This window comes from Channa argus, chromosome 13 (genome assembly GCF_033026475.1).
Source record: "Channa argus isolate prfri chromosome 13, Channa argus male v1.0, whole genome shotgun sequence".
Classification (NCBI taxonomy): domain Eukaryota; kingdom Metazoa; phylum Chordata; class Actinopteri; order Anabantiformes; family Channidae; genus Channa; species Channa argus.
In genome coordinates this window covers 3,818,628-3,842,356 of record NC_090209.1, presented here as the reverse complement: position 1 = coordinate 3,842,356, position 23,729 = coordinate 3,818,628, and the positions used below count along the sequence as shown (strand labels likewise).

Here is a 23,729-nt window from a genome sequence, read left to right as displayed (position 1 = left end):
TGACAAAGAAATAGTTCAGGCTGAGTAGTAGAAAACTTACTGTCCTTGTTTGATCACTAGTATGTGAACAATGCCTAATGTCTTGTGTAACAAATAAATGAATTAAACTATGAATGAAATGATAGAAAAATAAAAAGCACATGGCAAACCTGGAAAGATGCTGTTTTTCTTCTGTGTTTTACACTACATCCAGGTGAGTGATTAAGTACAGTACATTCACAGAGTAGTGTACTAGTAAATATAGTTTATTATTTGAAATAGAAGAATCTTGCTTTGCAAATTAATGACTCTGTAATGATATAGAAGAAGAATCTCATAAATAGGTTTGAAGTCGTAAATAGAGTTAGTGTGCAAGATGATCTGAAACAAATGCAGCACAAATGGAGATTTTGCGGTTGCCATGCGACCAGGAGAACATTGCGTCTCTGTCATGGAGGCAGAACACAGCTTGAATTCAATTCAAATTCAGCAATGGAGAAGCCACAGAGGCATCATTCAGTGCCCTTTGCTATATCTTCCTCATCGTTCCTTAATTTCAGGGTTTTGTGTTTCACTGTAGTCTCTTATCTGTCGCCCCCTTTTTTCCTCTTTTGTGACCACACCTGTGTTTGTACGCTCCTTAAGGTATAGTCCTATTCAAAGAGTCACTGAGAATTTCCAGTTCTTTTCCGTCTTTTGTCTAGTAGACTAACCATGATAATAGCTGTGATCTAAGCTGTGCAGCGCACAGGCACCAAAGTACAGCTGACTCAGCTAGAGTTACACATGATCCACGACGTAGTTCTCGTAAGGATGACCCAGAAGTCTCTCTATCTCTGTCTTGGGGATGGCCCAACACTGGCTGGGGTGGCGTTTTCGCACCGTGTCTTTTAACATCTTGTCTTGCAAGGTGACTGGCACGTGCTCGGATCCCCACCTCAGGACACCTCGGGCCAGAACTCCTTCCCTGTTAGTCCCATGAGCAACTTGGTCCACATGATCCCTCAGCACAGTTACACTCATGTCAGCATGCTGAAACTGGCCTGTAGGCAGATAAAAGACAGCAGAGGTTGAAAGCGTACAGTACAAAGTAGTATATTCAGTATATTCTGAAATAAAGTACCCGAAATCAGATCCTAAGTACTGTACTTAAGTAACAGCACTTACCAATTGTGATCCTTACATAATATACAATATCTAGTTGATATCACACTTGAGATGTTTGTGTCCCACCTATATGGCATTTAAGTAAACGTTGCTGCTAATATCTGTATACTTTTATCTTAAAATTTGAAATTCACTTTTACTTGTAATAGGATGTATTTACATGCAGTACAATACTGAATGAGTACTTCTTCCACCACTAAAGGGTAATGAATGGAATAGAAAGTCTCAGTGTGAGATGACAGTAAACAGGCGATGTCTACACACCCAGTAGACCTTGGGTTGAGGGAGAAAGCCCCTGTCCATCTGTGATGTAAAAACCAAGGTGAGCCATCTGTAAATAGCTGGGGTGTTTATAGTGGTGGAACAGGACCAGGAAGCGCACACCCTTGGCTAGCTCGATCCAACAGCTGTGATTGTTGTCCACAGCAACCGTTACACCCTGCCTTGTCACGGATCCTTGATGATTGATGGGAAGGATGTCCCGCCCTTCCCCTTCCACCATTACAGCGTCCAATGAGAGTGTGATTATGATGTCACCAGAGCCACCTGGGGTGGAGGAGATGATGAGCTGGTCAAAGTAGGTTCGGGAACGGTCTTCTACGCCATGCTTGGAGGGAGCCCCCATCAGGTGGCCATCCACGATGATCTCTGGAAAAGGAAAGAAACAAATTTGGTAGCGCCCCAGGAAAGTAAACACTCGAAAGACACAACCTGATGAAATTAAGCACATTAGCGGTGCACATACCTCTGTCTGGGTCCTCTAACAATCTGAGGACGTCATTAGCCCGGCCATCTACTGTGAAACAAAGGTTCTGATGCAGTTTTGGCAGCCGGACCACAAAATGAGGATCTCCATCGACTGTAACACACAACAGTGAGCATTAAAAGGACAGCAGCACGTACAGTAATATGAAACTTCTAGGTTAAATTTAAGATCAAAGAAATCAAAGGTAGGTTCTCAACCTGATGAGGAAAAGACTCCGACACTGCTCAATCTGGATTCGGATTCTAAAATCACAAGACATTGAACAAAAGGACAATCCTCCTAAATCCCAAGCACTGAAATCAATGACAGGACTAGATATTGCAAGCTGTACTTTTACAGTATTATTTAAGACATGTGGCTTTAAATAATACCCACTGAATGCTTACCAAACGACCCCACATCTGAAGTGTCATCCCCTAAAATTAAGCCAAAGGCAACATTGGACAAGAAACTTTCAAACACAGCTACAGTAGAGAACTGCCTGTGTTAATCACAGGAAACTTACAGGTATCATAGTTGAGGTCATAATCATAGTCGTAGGTAGCTTCGTAGTCTGGGAAATGAAAGCAAGAAAAGTAAGAAACGAAGTTTGGAGATTTTCTGTTCAACCAGCAACTTTGATTTTACAGCCAACGACACAATATGACAAAGTAAAAGTGACACTCACCTTTCACAAGGTCAAAATCTATTAATTAAAAGAGGTAGAAAATTAGATCAGTTATTTACATCAGTCCCATTAATGTCATGCAGCAGATTATCGTGGTAAGTCTTAATTAAACAACTGTCACAAGTGTAGCAGCCAGTTTAAGACATGTTGGAGGGGAAATAAATAATTTACTGTATTCAAGGTACAATTTTGAGATTATACTCACAAGACTTTCCTGCGTATTTTCATACCATGATACCAGAAGGCTACTTCAGAAAAATAGAGCAATTTTTACTCTTACTCTTTATTTTACTTGTTTTACTCACCTACTAGATACATGTCATATAAGGACTTTACATTTTAAAGGTTATCTGATAACTTTATAATTTAAATAATTCTGTCGTCAGCACAGAACAGGACATGGCTGAATGAACTCAGCCTCAGCTCATTGTAACTGGGTGGTTTTCAGCTGGGGAGGATTAACAGGCAAACAAGGCTGCTCCACCTCTTTGTTCCTGCTGCTACTAGACTTCAGTTTCAATTGCTTCCAAAGTCAAGTGACCCAGATAACTGCAGGCTGATTTGGTGTTGCCTGTCACTGAGTCACACACTTTGTTGTCTACTGCACTTCACCTTATATGTCATGATTATTGTTGCTTTTGGGCTTTTGTTCTATTCAGTGTGTTTGTATCGAATTGTGGTTCTTCTGTTCTGGTATTTTTCATTGCTGATACAGTATGTATTGTCCTGCTGTGGCACCTGAATTTCTCTCTAGGGAGATCAATTTCAGTTCAGTTCAGTTCAGTTCGGGTCAATAAATCAGTTGTTCCCAACCCTTTTGGCTTTGTGAACCTCTACAACAAAAGCAGTTTGAGTTCAGATGGGATCCGTTTTATCCAAAAAACCCTCTTAACTTTTAAGAATGAAAATAATAAATAACTATTCAAGGCCCATGGATAAGATACATGATAAGGTAAATCAAACCGCGTATATTGTGGTACTTTGAAGGGGTCATGACCACTAGATCATGACCTACTAAAATAACTATGTAAAAAAGGGTAACTGCATTTCAAACAGCTTCACTGTTAACAGTTAACAGTGTGTTAACAGTGATTTTTAAATTGTAATATTGAATTCCTTTTCTACCACAACATTTAAATGTATCAAACTGAACTTAGAAGAAGGGTTAGCGTTAGGTCCTAAGACTTTGTAGTAGATAGTGGGGAAAGAGAAATCTTTTTTCCTTAAACAATTATGTCTGCCTGTCTCCAAGTCATGGAATCAAATGTTTTCCTCAGAAAAAAGTGATTTGTTGAGCTGGAGAGGAAGTTCAGCTTTACCTTTTCTCTGAATCTGAATGGAAGTAGAGACATCTAGTGGAAAGATAAAGTACATTCAGTAAGGATGTCTACTGTCAATGTGATTAGCCAGTAACTTTTCAGGAGCCAGGAAAGTTTTAATTGGAAATAAGTGGACAAACTACCCAGAAGCCCTGCAGCTTCCCACAGCTGTGGTCCATCTGTTGCACCGGGCATGGGAGCGAAAGTGGCTGACACCAGGGTCGCAATGCTCATATCCTTGTCAATGCCGGGTTTAGTTTTGTTGGGTTCCACAGCGGGAGAGGTGAGTGGAAGTGATAGCTCAGGCAGAGCAGTGTTGTTCTCAGGCTGAGGAACATCTGGAGCAGATGTGGTGCTATTCTCTGCCTGTGTGGAGGACACAGTCACTTTTAGAGGAGGCGTAATTATCTTCTCTGTGCTGAGTTGTGAGGGGTCATTTCTCCCTGAAGTGAGTGGAGATGTGGTAAATGTCATCGCAGGAGGAGTGGTTGTTTTCACGGCGCTGGGCTGAAAGGTGGAGCTTTTTCCAGGTGCAGGGGGTGCTGCTGTTTTTAGTGCATTAAGCAAAGATGTGGATATCTTTCCAGCAGGGTGAGGAGAGTCACTTTTGGAATTATTCTGGAAATGAGTGGGCTTTTTCCCCGAAAAGGATGTAGGGGCGGTTTTGATGAAGCTCGGACTTGAGGTGGTTGTTTTCTTTAAGGGCGAAACTGATGTTTTTGCTGTGGATGTTGTGACCGTTCTTTTTTTAGCTTGTGGTGTATTTCGAGGTGGCTGAGGAGGTTCTGGTTTGGATTTTATAGGTCTGGGGCTAGAAAGTGAATTGAGCTTCTTTGCAACATCAGCGGCTGAAATTTTGATAGGAGTACTGGTCGTTGCAGTTGAGGTTATAGTGGCTGCCATTGTGGGTTTTGCAGTTTGAGCTGCTTCGTCTGCATCTGGCTTAACTACAACTAAAGATGTAACTGGTGTGACAAAGTTATATTTGAGAGAGAGATTGGAGGCCTTATCTGCCAATAACCTTTGAGATGCAGCGTCGGTTGCATTCAGTTTGGCCAGTAGCAGCTCTTTGATGGTGAAATATGCCCAGAGACGATGCACAAAGCGGGAGATGCCTTCAAAACTCCCCGAACAGTCAACAAAATCTGCAGTCCCATTGCCCTTTGCATGGGAAATCAACACATTATTTTCCAGCTTGATGCGGTGCTTTAAATCAGTGGCAGACATTGACACCTTTAAATCCTTAACCCCTGGTTTAACCCTTCCTGCCACCACCAATTCAGAGCCTTGGAAGTAGTTTGGGAACAGCGAGCGGGTGATGTCGTATGCCTGATCATCCAGGTAGGACAGCTTGATGTCTGATAGCAAAGGGCTTGCTACTTCATCATAGAAACCCTTCAGTTGCAAGGCAGCATCTGCATCCTCATACACCATCCTAGCTACGCCTTGGTTATCCAGAGCTAGGCGCTTCAGAAGGAGGAAGTCTGCATCGTCTCCAAAAGCAAGGCCAAACAGAGAGACGTCACCTAAAGCCTTCTTGGCATTGCTGAGGATGGTGTCACTAACTGTTACACCAATGGTTGCCTCACCATCAGTTAGGAAAATTACCAGAGGGACACGACGAGTTGAGAGGTTTTTGGAAGAGCCAGAAGATGAAGGATTGACCAGCTGGGCAGCTGAGAGTAGAGCTTCATTGATATTGGTCCCTAATACAAGAGGGGAACAAGGGAGACAATCAGTGTTGAAGATAGAACACAACAAAACAAAAATAAAAATAGATTATACTGATTATCAGCAGTTTAGACATTATAACATTTTGACTTACACCCTTCTGCAATAATGCTCCTCACAAAGTCTTTGGCATCCTGTACATTCTGCCGAGTTGCCCGGACCGTTCGCCCTTTCTTCCACGTCTGAACTTTATCTGAGAAGGTGATGATGTTGAAGTGATCCCCCTCTCTAAGGTCCCCAAGGATACTGCACATGGCCTGTTTGGTCTACTGACAGAAAAACTCATTATCTTTAGAAGAGTGGGATACTTTAAAGTATCCTTATCTCAGCGCAGATCTAACCACAGGGCATCCATTAGGTTTTTGGGTGTTTGTCCACTTTACCTGTTTTATCTTGGTGCCTATCATTGAGCCACTGACATCAATGACAAATATAACATCCTTGGGAACTACAGGAAGCCCTCTGGGTGCAAAGTAATGCACGAAGTAACCATCATATACCTGAGGGACAGTGAGAATTAAAAAAAAAAAGTTAAATTATCTTTGTATTGTGACATTTATGCACAATTATTTGTATTGGACAATTATGGACAAGCCATAAAGAAATAAAATACTGCCAACCTGGATTTCACCCATGGGGTCTCTGAGATCCACATCATAATGAATGATGAAGTCAGCATCAAGACCCTTGGAGGAGATGCTGTTTTGCTGCTGCAGACTGGGACTGTAGCAAACTTGAACACATCCAGAGTTCTGCTCAATATGAGTGGAGGGAGGCGTGTCTGCATCACCTGCAGGCCGAGCCACCAACATCCCAGTCAAAGCCATGTAACAGTGAAAAATGTTTTGATTGATAATGTAAAATGTTTTCATATTTGTCAAATGAGGACATTGATACCAGTCTTATATCTGTGTGATACAGCTTAACTTAGCAAGACTATGTTCATCCAAATGTAATGAAAGTATCTTAAAAATAAGATTATGATTATGATTATATGGGAGAGTTATGAGTCGGACTAATTCTTTCTAGGTGCAGTGACTTTGAGATGTAATTATTCGCTTAGGCCTTTCTCCCTGTTTGCAGTCATTATTAATTAAACTAATTTGCTTTTGGCTTTCTGTCCAGATGTGGCAGTGTTGTCTGTATTCTCTAAAAGTAATTAGGTGTATTGGAAAAAATAACACAATAACGCACTTCATTACTGTGGACCTGTATTCATATCAGGCAGTGGATTTGTCCATTACAAAATGTGAACAAGGATCATTTTTCTCTTTTAAAGTTGATCCTAATAATCCGTCTCCACTATAATTTGATTGGTAAATGTCAGTTTTTACCTTGAGTGGCGTTCGACAACAGTCGGCTTGTTCTGAGAGGAAGCACTTTGATGAAACTGATGCCCGTCTGCTCTAGGATGTTGACATTCAACGTCAGGTTCTGAACAAGTTGTCCAGGCCTCAGGCCCAAACTGAGCTCATAATGGCCGAGTCGTCGCGGTAACAGCTCCTCATAGGTCAGGGAGAAGGACATCCAATCTCCTGACGGTACACTCACAGCCACACGAAACTTCTCAATTTCCCTCTCTCTTCAATGCAGCGGAACGGAAGAGTAAAATTAGTCTAACATTTCAAATTAAATGTACATTGTTTCTTCAGTAAATTATATGCTTAGTCTAAAGGTCAGTAAAATGAATTTTTGCCTGTGACTGACTTCGTAGCAACAAGTCCAGCTGTTTTTCCTTGCTTCTTAGCAGCGTCATAAATTTTCCTGGCGGCAGCTCTTTCCTTCACCTGGGCAACGTACACCTTTCCGTTGGAGGTGCTGATGGGATCGAAGAAGAAGAAGAACAAGTAGAAGAAATGCTTCTTTGTGTGACTCACAGAAGCCAGATTATATTTCAGACAGTCAAACATGGACAGCATTGAGTGGTTAAGCACGGTTGATTTTATTTTGCTCCCTGTGTTTCCACAGCTGTTTCACAAACACGCATTATGCCAGTTTACAGATGAAGGTCAAAGCCTGTGAAACAGAGGTGGGGTCATAAACTAATTTCCCCTTTAAAAACAACATTAACGAAGAGAGACCTTCCCGGCCGTTGACGCGTTGAGGTAGCCACACCCAAAAGAATCCCTACCAAGTCAACAGTGTATTTCCCTGGACATTGGTGACCGATGATGTCATGTGACAAGGTGCTAAGTTAAGGTCAAGTCCTTTGAACAAATATATGCAAAGAGAAAAACATCAAAAGCTAACTAAAATAAACCCACATGCTTGAGGCGCCTGTTGGGTGACACACAGAGTGGAAAATGTAGGCGCCTGTATAGTATTTATAGACGTGTGTGTCTGTGTGTGTGTGTTTGTATGGCTATACACCAGTGACCTACACACAGAGCTCTATATGTTTGCCACAGCTTTTTTTCCTCTGGGTACTTGGGGATGTGCAGATGAATGATACAGGTTATGATTGTGCCGGGGGGGAAAAAATGTATGTGTATTAGTGCACGTCTGTGAAAGACTCATAAAAAAGAAAGGAATGTGATGGCTGTAAAAACCTCTACAAGCACCAGACTCACACATACTTAAAAAAATTGGAGTCTAAATCCCCCTGCGTGTAGACACGTAGACATACAGTAGATGTAGGCGTGCGGGTGCAGCATATCTAAACTGGCTCGGTGCCTTGGTAAACTGTGTGGGGGAGAAAGTGGGGAGTGGGCAAACTCCTGTCATTTTCTCTATTAATTTTCTGACCCGCAACTACAAGGGCTGGTATTCATCTGCTCTCAGGTTCCCCCTCCTCCTGACCTGCTTCCTCTCCTGAATCCAGCTCCGGCTTGCTGTTTGTCCTGCAATGTTGACTTGTTTGGTTCTGTTTAAATTTAGCATTTTTAAAGGAGGCTTCTTTCCAACGCTCTTGGTAATCAAATTATGCATCACCTCTGGACCGGAATTCTAGTTCATTACACAATTCCTGTAAAGATTTATTTATGAACTCTGCACATCAACGTGAGCATTACTCCTATTTATTTACTAGAACAGGAAAATATTCTTTCTGCAGGCAATAGTACTATGTGGGTGTGGGTACATGAGCTGTAATGTTAAACAAAGTCACCATTTGTAGCCATGTGGAATCACCACTGGAAACCCAGCAAGTCAGACAATGATTGGTTAGATTTCCTGAGTTCCACAGTAATGACGGAGAGCAGACGTAAAGCAAAGAAGAAATAAACAACCCTCTAAGCATGTTAATGAACAAATGCAGGAAGGACTGACTCACATGCTGAAGTTGGAGATGAAAGCGGTGGAGGGGAGGTCCACCTCAAAGGCAGCCTCCTTAATGATGGGGAGCTGGTTCCACACTGAACTCTGGACTGTGGTAACAGCATAGCGGGACACCACTGAACACTTGACATGGTAGGCTGTTACCTTCAACTAGTGGCAGAACAAATACATGCACAAATCACTTTGAAAGTGTGACAAAGGTGAGGAATGCTGTAGGAGGATTCTTTAACACCAACATCTGTGAGAGACGTCGTTTATTGTAGGTCCACTGAAGGCAGGAAAGGATGGTTTGTTGGGCTGATGGTGCAGTTTTTCACCTATTCTTTTAGACTCTGATGTTCAAATTTCAGGTCTTTTTTTATTAAAATCATAATCGTTCTTACCTAAACACACTATTCATGTCCACAAGAAAACAAATCATAACCCTCACTGCTTAGCTTCAACCCCCACACATCACAGGTTGCCCTGCACCGACCTGACAAGTCAACGAAACAACACAAACTAGTTCCCTGCATGGCGTCTCTGCCCTTCTCTTGTTTACTTGGGCAACACCGGCGCCTGCTGAGACCAATCTGGTCAATGCTGGCCATGGACTGCCGGACGAGGCGACACGGCAAGATGAAGAGAGCCACATCAGTCTTCCAGCTTGCCTGTACTTAGGAAAACTGTGGTTTTTGCTATACAGACTGATTTACTGTGTTTTCAGGGAACTGCTTCCTAGTTAACACTGAAGCTACTGATGATACTCCGAGAGACATTTTATCGGTGTGAATGAAAAGCTAGGTTTATCACATAAATGTGTCTATGGCATTTCATAGATATTATAGATTTTAAAAGTAATGTGTGAGAATAGAGCCACACGTTTTGTTTTGTACAGAAGGCACCAAGTACTACTGAGTACAATGAAGTAAGGGGTATAGTGCAGGGGGGCTTAGAGGGAACCTCAGTTACTCTTACTTACTCTGTACAAATATAATATTTTCACATGACTTGCTAAGCTAATCCCTCATTCATGTCTACAAACTTTGTCTTAATATACCATATACACAGTGCAAAAATAGGATTTTAAACTAAATAACTACATTATAATTGAATAATTTCAGGAATATTTAGCATTTGATATACTGGACTAATACATAGAAATCTCACAAACTTACCACTGGTTTTGTTGGTTTGCTGTGATGTTTTACTCTCTGCAACAGAAACAAGACACAAGGTCAATTAAGTATACGGCTAGTTTGTGTGAAATGAGCCTTAAGCCTTCTCAAGACAGACATCAGAGTAAAATGCATAACTGCATCTCTCTGTACAAAGGTTTGTTCAAAATGCCTCCTTTTAGAACTAATGTCCACAATCTGCCCATGTGTTGGTTGATTCATTTTGTGTCAAAATAGTCTTGAATCAAAGCCATTCATAAAATGAAGGGGAACTGGAAACAAATGCTTGCACTGTGCACAGGTCCAACGCGAGTGCAGCTCTGCTCTCAAATGTTCCGCTTGAAATCAAGCGATTGCTGTGTCAGTCCACTGCTGCATATTCTATGCATTTAACATTGCCAAATGTAGAGTCTTCATGAAAAAACACAACACACAATACAATGTAATTTAGTACACAATACAAACAGTATACACAAATAGTTACACAACATGGTCAAGGCGTAGTTTGAATGGTTATTCATAAAATAAAGTTGCGGAGTTTACTGTTTACTTGCGAATCTGATTTTTGACACACAAACAAAATCCTTACCTGCAAAAGAATATTTGCTCCCAGGTGTGCTTCATAGTGCACCGATAATCCATCTTGAGCATAAAAAGTGAATAAAAGTAGAATACACAGAGGTTTTACGTTCATTGTGTCCATAATAGATGAGGCTGAGGCCCCAGTAGAGGATGAACTCCCGGTGGGGTCGAGTTGTCAGCGGGACTGAAGCAGCTCGAACAGCAGGCCGCTGTGTGCACACACCTTACATTTTACACCAAGGGACAGTCTCTTCCCTCCCTCCCTTTACCTTTGTTTAAACTACTCTAATGCAATGTTAACAACACTATATGTGTTTATATATGTGCTGTGATGGCAGTTAAGATAAAGAAGAAGAAAAAAAGGCTCAGTCAGAAAGGTGCGTTAGTCCTGCAGAGCCGAAACAGGAGTCCATGCATAGTGAAAATGTCGAGGCATCAGCCACAGAGGTCCAGAAGAAATGAGGGATTATTAACCCCTGCTCGACTATGTGAGCATGTGAGGAAACTGTGCAGCTACCCCCCTCCCCTCTGTGCACCTACAAATTCTCCTGACTGAGTTAGACTTGAGGATTTGAGAGTTTTCTTTTCTCTTGATTGCTGTTTTTTCATTAACTGAAAAGATCAGTATTATGTGTTTCTGTAGGAGAGTTAACAATATAACACAAAGAATAATCTGACTTATTTTTTTTATTTTCTCAGTAATTACATGTGGTAGATGGCCCTTTAATTACATTATATACTTTACATTGTTTCAGTTACCTGCCTGAATTTTTATTTCTCACATACATTTGACAAAATATTTTATTTGTTTGGGAGCTGTCCAAGCCACTCATACCTACCTTATAGTTAGTCAAAAACACACTTAACACGCTTAAGTATTATATGAGCATTGAGTTTAGGTTATAGCAAGAAGATCGGGGACACCAAAAAAAAAACTGAACTCTCATAAAAAGTTTAAAACTATAATCTCAGAAAACTAGGCCAAAACAGTACGAGCTTAAGCCAGAATTCGGATTTTTTTTTTTAAATAATCAATTATGAGGAGAAAAGTCAGTATTCTAAGAAAAGAATCCAGAATTCTGAGGAAAACAATCTGTATTATAAGTTTAAAGTTTGAAATTCCAAGGGAAAAAGTCTAAACTTGTTTTTTATCCCTCACTCATTTGTAAAGAAGGTGATATCTTAACATACTGAGAAAAGCAAACTATAGTCAGACAAGACAGGAACATCTCACAGACATGTTGAAATTAGAACCTCCTCAGCTACAGTATCTCTTACGTCCCTGTCAGTCACTGCACCAGATGTTTTCACATAATTTCTTTGTCCCATTCTACTTTTTTTGATCCTTCTACTTTGAAGCCTTCTGATTTCCATTGTAACATTGTAAGTGGAGTGTAAATCTATTATTTAGTGCAGATAACACAAAGAAAACCCCCCTGCACCCCCCCCCACAAAATCATGTTTAAATGTGGTCAGGAACAGTCTGCAGAGCCTCCTCAGGGTTTCTGTTGATGTTCACATTCTGCAATGACAGCAACACAAATATTGAGAGTTTATATAAAGTGTGAAAATAAAAAGAAATATTAATTTATAGTAATTTATAGTAATTTACACATTAGCCACCCTGAGCTACAAGTCATACTATTTTACAAATTCTACATTTGTATATTTGTTTGTTTGTTGCAGGAAATGGACACAGTCTGTTTCAGATTTTCTTTTGATTCTTGGTCTTTTTTATAGTGTTATGTGCTGTAACATCACAAACACATGGTGTCAGCTGACAGTTTATGAAATGGTCAACATAGGTTCATGTTTTCCACCTGTGATATTTTTGTTTCACTTCAAGTCTCGATGTAACAGAGATCATCGGCCTCACTTTTCATTCATTATTTTAAAACATTTTTGCAACTTATAGCACAAATGTGAATTTACTTCACAATTAAATATTTCTATCTTTAAAATTTTTAGTTTCACCAGTGTGTAGCCTTCAACATTTTCTTTTTTATTGCCACTAAGGGTATATTTCTGAATGAAAAAAATATGAATAATAAACGGTGATTATTTTAATTATGATTTTACAAATTAAATTCTTTGAATAAATTTCTTTCCTTAAATCGATTCAACCTTGTGTTAAAAGAACTGAACCTTTAAGATTTCTGCAGAAATAATAATATAATATTATTTATGACGCACATATTGGGACCACAGGGTCAGTGGTTCAAATCCCGGCCCCGGCTATATGTCAGAGTGTCTCCTGGCAAGACACTGAACCCCCAACAGCCCCTTCCCATCCCTAGCTGTGCAGTGCTGGCCCAAGACCAGTAGAAATTGGGGATGGTTGCGTCAGGAAGGGCATCTGGTCTAAAAACTGCCAAATCAACATGCGGACCATGATCCGCTGTGGCGACCCTGAACTCACAGGATAAGCCGAAAGGACAGAAAGTAAATAAATAAAAATGTATAAGGCACATATGCACATATTATGTACTTATGTATGTAAAAAAGATGAATTTTGCTGCATGTTCACTCATTCCTTTCCCCTGGACATATTTATTTCAAAAGTAAATATTAATAACAAAACATGCCTGCCTGCCATCAGTGTGTACCACAAACATGTCATGGCAGCTTTGTGCTTGTGTGGAAACTTACTGTTGGCCTTTCTCTGTGTGTGTTGACTGCTTCAATATTGAGGAAAAACGACTCCACGTTGCAGCCTACAAGTGTAGAGAGACTCAGATTGTCAGAAAAAAGATTTACAGACATGTGCAGCAATCAAACACTACCTACCGTAGGCTACTGGTGTGAGTTTAAGCACTGTGTGAAGTGGACATCTTAGATAGGGCAGCTCATCTTTAGAAGACAAAAAAGAGAATTAGTGAGTATTTGTGTGACAACATCACATAAATCTGAGTCAAATAGAAGGGAAGCCCGTCCATGCAGTGCTGGTGTGTGTGGTTGGGGGATTCTCAGTACCTGAAGGTTTGTCTAGGAAGTAGGCCAGCAGGCAGCGCATTACAGCCTGATGGCAGATAACCAGAACATTTTCCTGCCTTTCCAACTCCATAATGACCGGCTCTAGACGATGAACTAGGTCCTCATAGGACTGAAAAAGAGAGATAGTTTAGAGTCTCTTCTTTATTCAGCTACACTCTTATTATCTTCCTCAATCCATTTTCATTTCATAATTAACATATTTATGTTTAGCAGGATAGATTTGGGTGAGTTAAGAAAATAAGGTTATTTGCCTTCTTTGTGAGAACTACATGAACATTTTTTTTAAAAAAACAATCTGACATCTATCTGTTAAATATATGAACTTACTGTATAGCATAGCTCTGTCCAAAGCTAAAACATCTGCTCAATAGAACGTCTTTAGCTCTTTAGGAAAAATGTTACTGTATGTCTTGTTTTTTTTTTTTTTACTTGTACAAAAACTAAAGTTTAAAAATGAAAATTTGGTTTTACCAGGGTTAGGAAGCATTCACCAGCTCAAGACAAAATCCTGAATGGGCCCTGTGTTCATTTGTGAGCTTTGGGGAACTTTGTCTTCTAAACTGTCGGCATTCAGGTGTCTAAAAATTAGACTAAATTAGACCGAGATTAGCTTCCAAGCTAATACTTTTAGACTTTACTTTTTTTACATAATGGATATAATGGATTTTAGTAATCACAAGATGAATTACTATTAAATACATCCGCAGATTATAAACCAGAAAGAAAATTATCACATAAACATTTTGAGATGAAGGAACAGGAACACATGGATAAATGTCCTGCTTTAATGATGCAAACAAAGTCTCCAGTTTCTTCCCTTTTACAGTGAAGCACCTGAACCAGCTACATATTGTTAATTTATGCATAGAGAACATCCTTCTAGTACAGAATGATCTTATAAACAATTTGTAAGATATGTATGTGACACTGATGCAAATAGTAACCATGGCACTGTAGCACATAGGCATATTAGACAAATATGACAAAACTAAACACCACTAAAAGCTGACAGTCATTTATTCTTTCTGAACAGAGCAATTAAAGGACAGGTATGAGAAAATAATTTGTTTTCTTATCTAACTCACTCCTAACACCCCCACATTGCCCTAGTGGACTGAAATCACAGTCAGGGGCATTTTTCACATTGCTGATAAATTCCAAATGATAGATCTTTAGTTAAATAACAGTTTTAAGTCAGTGTATTCAGAGAAACACTCACCTCACCCTTAGGGTAACGATAACAATACTTGCCCTGGTCTCTCATTGCAAACTGTTCCGGGAAATTCTCCTGAATCTCCTCATAGGTTAGCTCCTCACATACACCCTTACAGAGAAAAAGTCACATGGCATCATCTCATCATTTGAAGTGGGAACAAAGTTGGGCACAATTGGAAAGATGCAACATGTGGAAACATCATTTAGAAATGTATTTGAAGGAATTCATTACGGTTTAGGTTGTATGTAAAAACACACAAAAACTCACAGCGTCAATCTCATTGAGGGCCTTCCACTGTTCATAATGGACTCCCAGAGTCTCTGCAGTCTGGATGGTCCTCTTCATGTGGCTGGTCCAAACTTTCAGGTCTTTGATATTCTGATCTCTGATGAATTTTGCCAAGGCATCTGCATACTGGAGAGAATTAAGGTAAAACTGAAGACAACCGTGAAACTGTTATGTATTTAAAATGTGTCATCTGCATTAATGAATTGGACTTTCTTATTATGGTTCAGTCTACTCACCTTCTGTCCTCTCGGGGACAGCCCTGAATCCCCACCAATGCGACCTAAAAGGTTGAGTTCGCTCTCTCCATGGCGGCTCAGGTAGATGGATCTTGGCGTGACATGGATGTTCATGAGGTAGTACACGATCCTGCTCTGAATGTGGTCCTGGACCCTGTTCACCAAGTATCTACTGCCCACATCGAAAATCTTGATGTAGGAAAGCTTCCTGTTTGGTTTAAATAGTGAGGGAAAACAGTCTGAGTTAGGATAAAAGTTTATCTGTGATTATCACATGAAGTAAAAAATCAAGTTTAAGTACCTGTCTTTGTCATCATCTATTGGCATGTAACTGGCTTTGTAACATTCGATGCGCTGGATGAAGTCTTCCATGGCTTCATCCATGTCATGATCCGCATAATCTGGACTCCCACATTTTACTTGCTGGAAGGAAAATGAAGTTTAGGAATTTAGCTGTGAACAAATCTCAGCCTCAAACATAAAAAGGTTCTTCTCACCTTGATATTTTCTGCAATGATTTCAGGGTCATCGCAGATCGACTCCACAAAGAACACCTGCAAACACATTTCTTCAGAAGTTCCGTCAGACATCACAGTAATTTTGGTGGATTCTTGAAAACAAAGCAATTAGCTACACTTACTTTGTAGCCCCTCTGTTTTGCAAAACTCATGATGATTGTCCTCCTCTCTCTGGTGGTGTTAGTAGCATCAAATACCTGTATAAGTAAGTAAGTAAGTAATAAGATACTGCTGTTTTAGTGATACAATGCATTTTAAATATTTGGAAATGAAACACACTCTACTATTTATAGCTGTCAACAAATCAAGCATCTGAATTCTAAGACAACATATTCTGTTACAAGATATATATGTATATATATATAGATTTCAAATATTTTAAGATGTTATGACAAAGACTATATAGTGAAGAATACACTGATTTTGAATTATAACATAAAAATTGTTTATTTTATTCATCATTTATTTCATTTATCTTTTTATAGTATTTTTCCTGTACAAAATATTTAGTGAAAAACTCATATTGCAATGTGACTGAACAAAAATCCAGGTATAGTTTCTTTTATGCAACGTTGCAATATTGCAGGTAAACAGTGATAATCACCATATGCATTTACATTTACATTTAGTCATTTAGCATTTTATCCGAAGCGACAAGGCAGCAAGAATCTAAGACAAGGAGAAAACATCAACGCAAAGTCCTATCAGATTACATCAGATGCCTTAGTAACTTAATCAGAACTTAGTCAATAGACAATTTTCTATGAAATGAAGTGTAAATCACAACTTTAATGTTGTGGTCCAGCAAGATAATGTGCTTAGATCAGAGACACACCAAGCCAGTAACAAAGAACTAATAGGATTGTGTCTTTTCTCGGTGCCAGGAAGTGGAACAAGAAGAAACTGCAAAGACTGCAGCCAATGGCCGACTCACACACATTCTGTACATTTTGGACATTGTAGATTCTGCACCTGTGTGCAAGTAGGTGTATGCAGAAGACCTAGGACGACAAATATATCAACTATAAACAGCCTTTCCATTTCCACGTGCCTCTGGCTCACTACAGATGGTTTATAGCGACTTCTAAATCTAAGCATATGTCTAATACAAATTGTACAGTCAACAGTTATAGCAACAAAGACCTATTATCACCCACATACAGGTACCTCGATGTCGCATTGTATCCTGCTTAACAAATACTAAACTATTTTATTAAAAGCTCAAATAGTCACAAATGTCTTCATACAAATGTTATCGCCATGAATAGTAGTTTATGTGTCAAATTGGTGGCCTGCACCTTTAATTTCGATAAGACTTGACTGAAGAATAGAGAAAAATCCAATAAAACAATGAGTGTGTTTTAATTGGGATAAGAGGGACAGTTTCAGTTGTCCTCTTACTCACGGCAATTTGACCCTGATCCTTTGTGAAGTAGTCGCTGACATCTTTGAGGGCGGCTGCTGCACAGGCCCTGAGACACAAGTTACACTTGCATAGGCAAAGGAGCATAAGCTACTAAATATTATGACTCACGAATGCAGCATTTAAAAGACAAAATAGATACATATTGAAAAAAACTCCTAAAATACCTCTAATCATTAAACTCTATGTATGTATTTAGTCCTTACTTGCGTATCGTCATGGCCTCCTCATTATCAGGTTTAAAGAATTCAAAGTTTTTATAGATCTTGACAGCCTTCCTTCGGTACTGGCCCACGTTAAACGCTGGAGGGTTGGAGCAATGGAGGTTAGAATATGTTTTAGTGCAAGCTCATAGAATTTAGAGTATGATTAACATTAAAACATTTAAATCTGTGCCTCTTTCATACACCATATTATCAGAATTTTAATATTCATGTCGGGAACTGACTTTTTGTAGGAACTCCGATCCAGTTAAGGTAGCGAGTCAGCTTTTTGGAGATGAATGTCTTTCCTCGGGCTGGGAGTCCCACCATCACAATCATTGTAGGAGAGTTAAAGAGCTGAGGCACCGAGGCTGAGATGAAGACAAACACATACATTACTCAGCAGCAGAGCAATGGCAAAAAGTAACACAAAGATCTCTGAGGCTGTGAGTGTGTCTGAGTGCGGGTTCCATTAAGAGAGAGAATGAGGCTCCATGATGCAGCTCAAATGTCTATAAACCATTGTAGTGAGTCACTCAGCTTATCTGCCTGTATCTTAACAGAGTACATCCTCCACTCAAACATAAACAAAATTATATAAAGTGACACATAATAGTAATACAATAGGATAATACAAATACACCCTTAAATGTGTGAAAAATTCAACTTGTGTGCTGCACCACATGGCTGACAGTCATGACAAGTGTGTAAAAATATGTCCTTGCTTCAGCTCAGCTACATGCAACAACGTCTCTATTATATTACCAGCTTTTCTGTTGGACCAATCTACAGCCTTAGTTCAGACTGTATCAAAACTCAAAATATTTAATGAGGCCACAGTTCAAACAAGCTAACATTTGATCACTGTGTGATGAAATATTCCCAGCACCTCACTCCATATTTTGTTATGTTACAGCCTTACTCCAAACTGGATTGAATTTATTATTTTCCTCAAAATTCCTCAAACAATGCCCCATAAAGACAATGTGAAATAAGTTGGTTTGAAATCTTAGCAAATGTTATTAAAAATAAACAAATTAAAAAAATCACATGTTCATAAGTATTCATGGCTTTTGCTTCATACTTTGTTGAAGCACCTTGTGAATTCTATCTGGATGCACTGTAGAATGACTTCAGTGATGAGACAACACATTTCCACATAAACCTGTTTTTTTTTTTTAAACTTAATTGCGTTTTAAGCTCATTTATGACCCAACAGTCATGTGCGTGTCTGCGTGTGGGGTCAGTAACATATGAAGCAGACTGACGAACTGCTTTCCAGTTCGCTGTGCCCCCAGACGTACCCAGATGACCCGTGTGTGTCTATATGGGGACAGGGAGAGTTTTTGCCTCCAGGCTGTTCGAATATGAATGAAGTATGCTTTATCAGCAACATGCTCAAATGGCCACGTCAGACACTGAATAGAGAGCCGGCTCAGACCTGGCTTGGTCCAGTCTGACTGGCATTCTGTAGTTGTTTCTCAGACTTCTGCTTTTGACGGCTTGCCTTCCCTGACAGAACCGAGCACAATCCTTACCTGAAGCAACAGGAGGATCCATCCAAGTCAGAACCAAACCTATGACTAATGGAGGTCACTTGTGTTTGAGCTGTTCATCATGAACTGAGTTAAGGTCGAGGTAAAGCACAAGAGATAATCTAATCATCTGTTCTAGCTGACAGACTTGTATTGCACTTACATCCCCTCCTGTGGTTCGAGTTGAAGACTATCCACGAAATCCAGATCTTCAGCAGAGGAGTCTGTGTGAGTTTCTTCTGCTCTGTGGACATTTCAATGGTGACGACCATGACAGGGGCATCAACGGAGGCGCACAGCTCTGTGAGTGTGCATGCATGTGCTTCATTGAACTCTACATACTGCAGGTCAGCTGACTGTGGCTAAGTAGAAATACTTGGTAAGCAGGAGGGGGAAGGAACTAGTCTGCCTCTCCATCTGTTTTAATGTTTAAAAAGCTCAACCAAGCTCCCACAATTGCTGTGGTGATGTCAACTACACAGCAACTTCTCATGAATTATGATGTGTGTTGATGCTGCTGAACAAGCTGTGTATTCTTCAAAAAGTGTAAATCTCGATCACATGTTTGCTCCTTTCTTACCACTGGAGGGCAGTTTAAACCCTAACTTCATATTTGGCCATTGTTTGCTGCTCTAAGAAACAGGTTGCTCGGGACATTTCCCTGACTTTCTACAGTATGAACGTATGAAATAGATTTAAACGACCAAAGGGAAAATATGAAAACCAGAAAATATGCGTAGGTACAGTACTTCAGTATATTTACTTCTACCGGTGAACTTTACTTTATAAACATTTTGTATTTGCAGCAGCTAAATGCTATTGCCGACCATGGTGAGTTGTGGAAGAGTAATTTGATCTACCCCAATGATAACTGGGTTAAATACAAGTAAAATCACTGATTTGCAATTAATTAGAGGTCATTTAATGCATAATTTGGCTCCATATTTCATTCTGGGTCTCTACTGAAATAATTTTGGATAATTTCAGTTTCATTATAATTAGCCTTTCTGCTGCATTTCTGCCTTCTTCTCTGTGTGAAACACTGTGTCCACTCAGTTCGTGATTGGCCTGGAATGATAACATATGCACGTAGGACTGTACACTTTTAAAAGAACCCAGATAAAAGTCTCTCAAAACTCTGGAAACCTCAGAAAAGACAGTCAGACACACAGTTTTTTTGTCTTTGCATCTACTTGATAAAATGTACTTTTTATATGTAGTCTACAAACAGTTTAGAAGTTTGCTGTTGTTTATTATTATGCCCATTATTAAAACAGTTACGTTACAACTTAAGAGGGTCTTTTAATAGACAGCATGCAACTTTTTAAAAATAGATTTTAGCAGAAATATATGTAAATGTTCCTACAAATGCAGAATGTCTGTTTATGGTGACCAAATGCTACATTCACACGTCAGCAGACCTTCTGTCTGCACTGTCTTTAGACCAGAGCTTCATCAGGAAGCTGTCCCAGCAGGGACACGTAGGAGATGATTAGTCTCAGAGACTTGATAATTAGATTCCTGACCACTGTGTATTAATCTGTATGGCTGTAAGTTTGATTCGCATTGAGTAAATCCTTTGGGCTTTTGTGTAAATTCAGCTGTTGAGCTGAGTAGTTAAAAAACACCCATAACCCGTAAAGCCTTGTCAATCAAGGCCAAGGTCAAGCAAGGTCAATAAAAACTTGCCTTACAGTTTTTGCAACAACAAAGACAATATTACTGTAAAGAAATTGGCTAAAACGAAATATTTTTGAGTGATGCTTGCCCTTCTAATCAGTCAGAACATTTAAACTAAGTCTGTTTGATACTAAGTTTTACACATTTTTTTATTGCACTCAACTAGTAACTGGCAGGATGTTCACATCATAGACAGACAGGCAGAGCTGTTTCAGAGCAGGGAGATCAGGGGCTGGTCTGAACGGTGTGGACTGATCAGTTTTGTTGTTTTAAGTAAAGTTGTAGTAATATTAACAGCTAATCCACTGAGGCATCAAAAGATTAAGTGTATATGTTATGTTGTACTATTGCATCATTATCACTAATGTAAACAACATTTCTAAGTACTTGGTTGAGGTGGAGCTAATATTATTTACTTGACTGTTGGTAGATGTAATTCAATTCAATTTCAATTCAACTTTATTTATATAGCGCCAATTCACAACAAAGTCATCTCAAGGCACTTTACAGAATGTAGCGATCTAGAAATTAATTTAGAAATATAAGAAATTCATAAAAAAAGGTAAATGTAAAGAGCAACTACACTATTTTATAATTATTATTTAAGGAATGGTTTGTGATTTAAATAAATAAAGACTGATAATAAGTCTGTTTCTTTCCTCTTCCAACTATCAACAACTGCACTTCCTCTTGAAGAATAGTGGTATGAACACGTTTTTTTGCAGTTCTTTTTGACACTGACTCATCACTATCTATTTCATATCTTGGTTTTTTTATCTTGTGCTCTCTCACTGCTGCATTACAGGACATCAAGGGTAATTTTCAAATGTTCCCTTAAGTCAAACACTTGACCACAGAATCTAATGTGATAGTTCTGAAAATCAGATATTTCCAACACAAGCTTCATGTGCCAGTGGAAAATTCTTAACCATTCAAAGATGTGTGCGCGGTTCCGCTGACAGGATTTCAGCACAAAACTGTTGGAGGTGTTTTAGGAGTAAATTAAAAATCAAATATGAGTAATGTCAGATACCTTGAGTTGCAAGACCTGGCTCCTAAAGTACCTCACGTCATTCCTACAACACATGTCCTGCAACATGTTCATTTGCAAAGCACCTTGTAACATAAGAGCAACCACACCAACAAACCAAGCTTAACTTCCTATTTTATTTTTTTTAGCAGCTACTTCTGCAACTGTTACACGTACTGAAGAAGTTACTCAATTAATACACTGCATTACATTACAACCCAAAGTGTTCACTTCTATGCCTTTATATCCAACCTCCAATCAGTATGAGCATATTTATGGGCTGTAAGTGTCAGAACCTTGCTGGGAGGTTTCTTCTTTGAGATGCTCTCTGTAGAGACAGTTCATTAGTGGCCTTACCTGCGCTGTCGCACCTGGTGAGCCTCTTATGTTCCGGCTGGGGAAGCTCCATTCTGTGCTGCACTCCAGCAAAGCAAGCAGCAGAACATCAGGACAATCAACAGTCTGGATTATGTGGTCAGAAAGAACGTGCCGATGCTCTTTTTAAAGCAACTAAACCCCTCTGCCAAAGGATTCTCAACCCCCCCACCCCCGGCCTACCTCTCGAAGCCTTCTATTTTCATGCCACATGGACATATGATAGCAGCACGCTGGGCTTGTCCTTTAATGATTGCCAGAGTTCACAACATACACACATGGCGAGGGAGTAGCAAGCTTCTGAGGAAGCGTCACAACAAGTGCAAAGGTCAAACTGAACTTTGTTCTACAGACTTAAATAAATGGGGAGGGTGTGATATTTGACAACAAGTCAAATTAATTAACTTGGAATTGATCCACTTGCTTAGTTATTTTAGTAAACTATGGAACAGTCAAGCTGGTTGCTACTGACCTAGAATTATTATTATTATTATTTATAGTCTTCTTCCAACCTAGTGTCCACATTAGCCACACAGCAACTCTACCACTGAGATTGTTCTGCTAGCCTGAAGCAGAGAAGACTTTAGGGATCTAGTAATCTCACTTTTGTCCAATGTGCAGTCTTCAGATCCACTATAGGAGAAGTGTGCTGTCACTTCCTCACCGGTTATTAAGACGCTAAAGTAGGAATCTAGAGATAGAGAGAACTTGGCAACACTGGTTGACTAATGGAAGAATCTTCTTAACCAACAGGTTTTGGGCAAAGGCCTTTATGAACATAGATTCTTCTGTTAGTCAACCAATTCATACCGAATTCTTTTTATATCTAGTCTACAAATTCTAACTTTGCTGACTCATACAAAGTCACTTACAGAGATTTTGACTCTTGAGATTTTGATTTTTGCCTCCACAGGTTTTATACATATTTTCCATCCATGCAGCATTGCTCACATACCTTAAAAACAAGATTAAGTAAATAAGTTAAGCAAATAAATAAGTACATTTATTTAAAGACTGTATTTACATACAATTCTGTTGTACTTGTACTTTACTGGAAATTTTTCATTTTGTCACTAGTATTCCACTACATTTGACAGCTTTACTTTGTAGATACAGATTCTCAATACAAAATATAAATCTATTATTATTATTATTATCATTATTATTATTATTATTATTATTGTGGTTTTCTCCTTATGCATAAATTGCATAATTTATGCATAAATTAAACTTAAAAAGAAGAATTTGAGTTTTGCATAAAAGTCAAATTTTTATTAATCAGGCAGATGTGGAACACATCTGGACTAGAGTTTATTTACATTTATGTTGTTAACAGCATTAAGTTCATTAGTGATTACAATATTTTTTTCTGAGAAGTATTTGTTCTTTGGTAATTGGAATTTTACAGCATGCACCTTGACTTAAGTAAAGAATCGGAGGTAATACTTGTACTTGTAATTAAGTACATTATTATAAAAGTACTGTATTCGCAATTCGACTTTTCACTATTTTTTTATTTTGGTACTGAGTCTGTTTACTTCACTACCTCTAATAACTTCATACATTTTTATCCACACATGGCTTAAA

At 39.2% G+C, this 23,729-nt stretch overlaps 2 protein-coding genes across 4 annotated transcripts; both read right to left on the bottom strand.

The window, feature by feature from the left end:
- Positions 1-20: 20 nt before the first annotated feature.
- On the bottom strand, positions 21-11,206 carry itih6 (inter-alpha-trypsin inhibitor heavy chain family member 6). 2 transcript variants are annotated; one of them, XM_067526380.1, is made up of 17 exons: positions 10,652-11,204; positions 10,063-10,098; positions 8,901-9,055; positions 7,337-7,447; positions 6,964-7,211; positions 6,250-6,419; positions 6,013-6,129; positions 5,724-5,895; positions 4,042-5,604; positions 3,899-3,931; positions 2,580-2,597; positions 2,418-2,465; positions 2,299-2,328; positions 2,110-2,154; positions 1,892-2,005; positions 1,411-1,794; positions 21-1,022 (listed from the first exon to the last, which is right to left on the bottom strand). In XM_067526380.1, the coding sequence occupies exons 1-17, from the start codon at positions 10,763-10,765 to the stop codon at positions 760-762; spliced, it is 3,621 nt and encodes a 1,206-aa protein (XP_067382481.1). In that variant the 5' UTR covers positions 10,766-11,204; the 3' UTR covers positions 21-759. The 2 variants fall into 2 exon arrangements, with proteins under 2 accessions (XP_067382481.1, XP_067382482.1); XM_067526381.1 differs by lacking the exon at positions 3,899-3,931 and having other exon boundaries at positions 10,652-11,206.
- An 87-nt stretch (positions 11,207-11,293) lies between these two features.
- Positions 11,294-22,319, bottom strand: LOC137139321 (6-phosphofructo-2-kinase/fructose-2,6-bisphosphatase 1-like). Of its 2 annotated transcripts, none has more exons than XM_067526382.1 (14): positions 19,221-19,343; positions 17,768-17,893; positions 17,526-17,622; positions 17,302-17,368; positions 16,019-16,093; positions 15,876-15,932; positions 15,680-15,801; positions 15,379-15,586; positions 15,122-15,268; positions 14,858-14,962; positions 13,618-13,747; positions 13,432-13,494; positions 13,294-13,358; positions 11,294-12,166 (listed from the first exon to the last, which is right to left on the bottom strand). In XM_067526382.1, the coding sequence occupies exons 1-14, from the start codon at positions 19,327-19,329 to the stop codon at positions 12,107-12,109; spliced, it is 1,431 nt and encodes a 476-aa protein (XP_067382483.1). In that variant the 5' UTR covers positions 19,330-19,343; the 3' UTR covers positions 11,294-12,106. The 2 variants fall into 2 exon arrangements, with proteins under 2 accessions (XP_067382483.1, XP_067382485.1); XM_067526384.1 differs by lacking the exon at positions 19,221-19,343 and adding an exon at positions 22,125-22,319 and having other exon boundaries at positions 11,299-12,166.
- Between the last annotated feature and the right edge of the window lie 1,410 nt (positions 22,320-23,729).

Bases quoted from the DNA above. Each gene is read 5' to 3' on its own strand.
- itih6 (XM_067526380.1), bottom strand. From the start codon at position 10,765: ATGGACACAATGAACGTAAAACCTCTGTGTATTCTACTTTTATTCACT. The intron at 10,099-10,651 runs GTAAGGATTTTG...TTTCTGTTGCAG, and splicing joins GAGCAAATATTCTTTTGCAG to AGAGTAAAACATCACAGCAA. The intron at 3,932-4,041 runs GTAGTTTGTCCA...TCTTTCCACTAG, and splicing joins GGAAGCTGCAGGGCTTCTGG to ATGTCTCTACTTCCATTCAG.
- LOC137139321 (XM_067526382.1), bottom strand. From the start codon at position 19,329: ATGGTCGTCACCATTGAAATGTCCACAGAGCAGAAGAAACTCACACAG. The intron at 15,802-15,875 runs GTGAGAAGAACC...TTTTCCTTCCAG, and splicing joins TCATTGCAGAAAATATCAAG to CAAGTAAAATGTGGGAGTCC. The intron at 15,269-15,378 runs GTGAGTAGACTG...AATTCTCTCCAG, and splicing joins TGTCCCCGAGAGGACAGAAG to TATGCAGATGCCTTGGCAAA.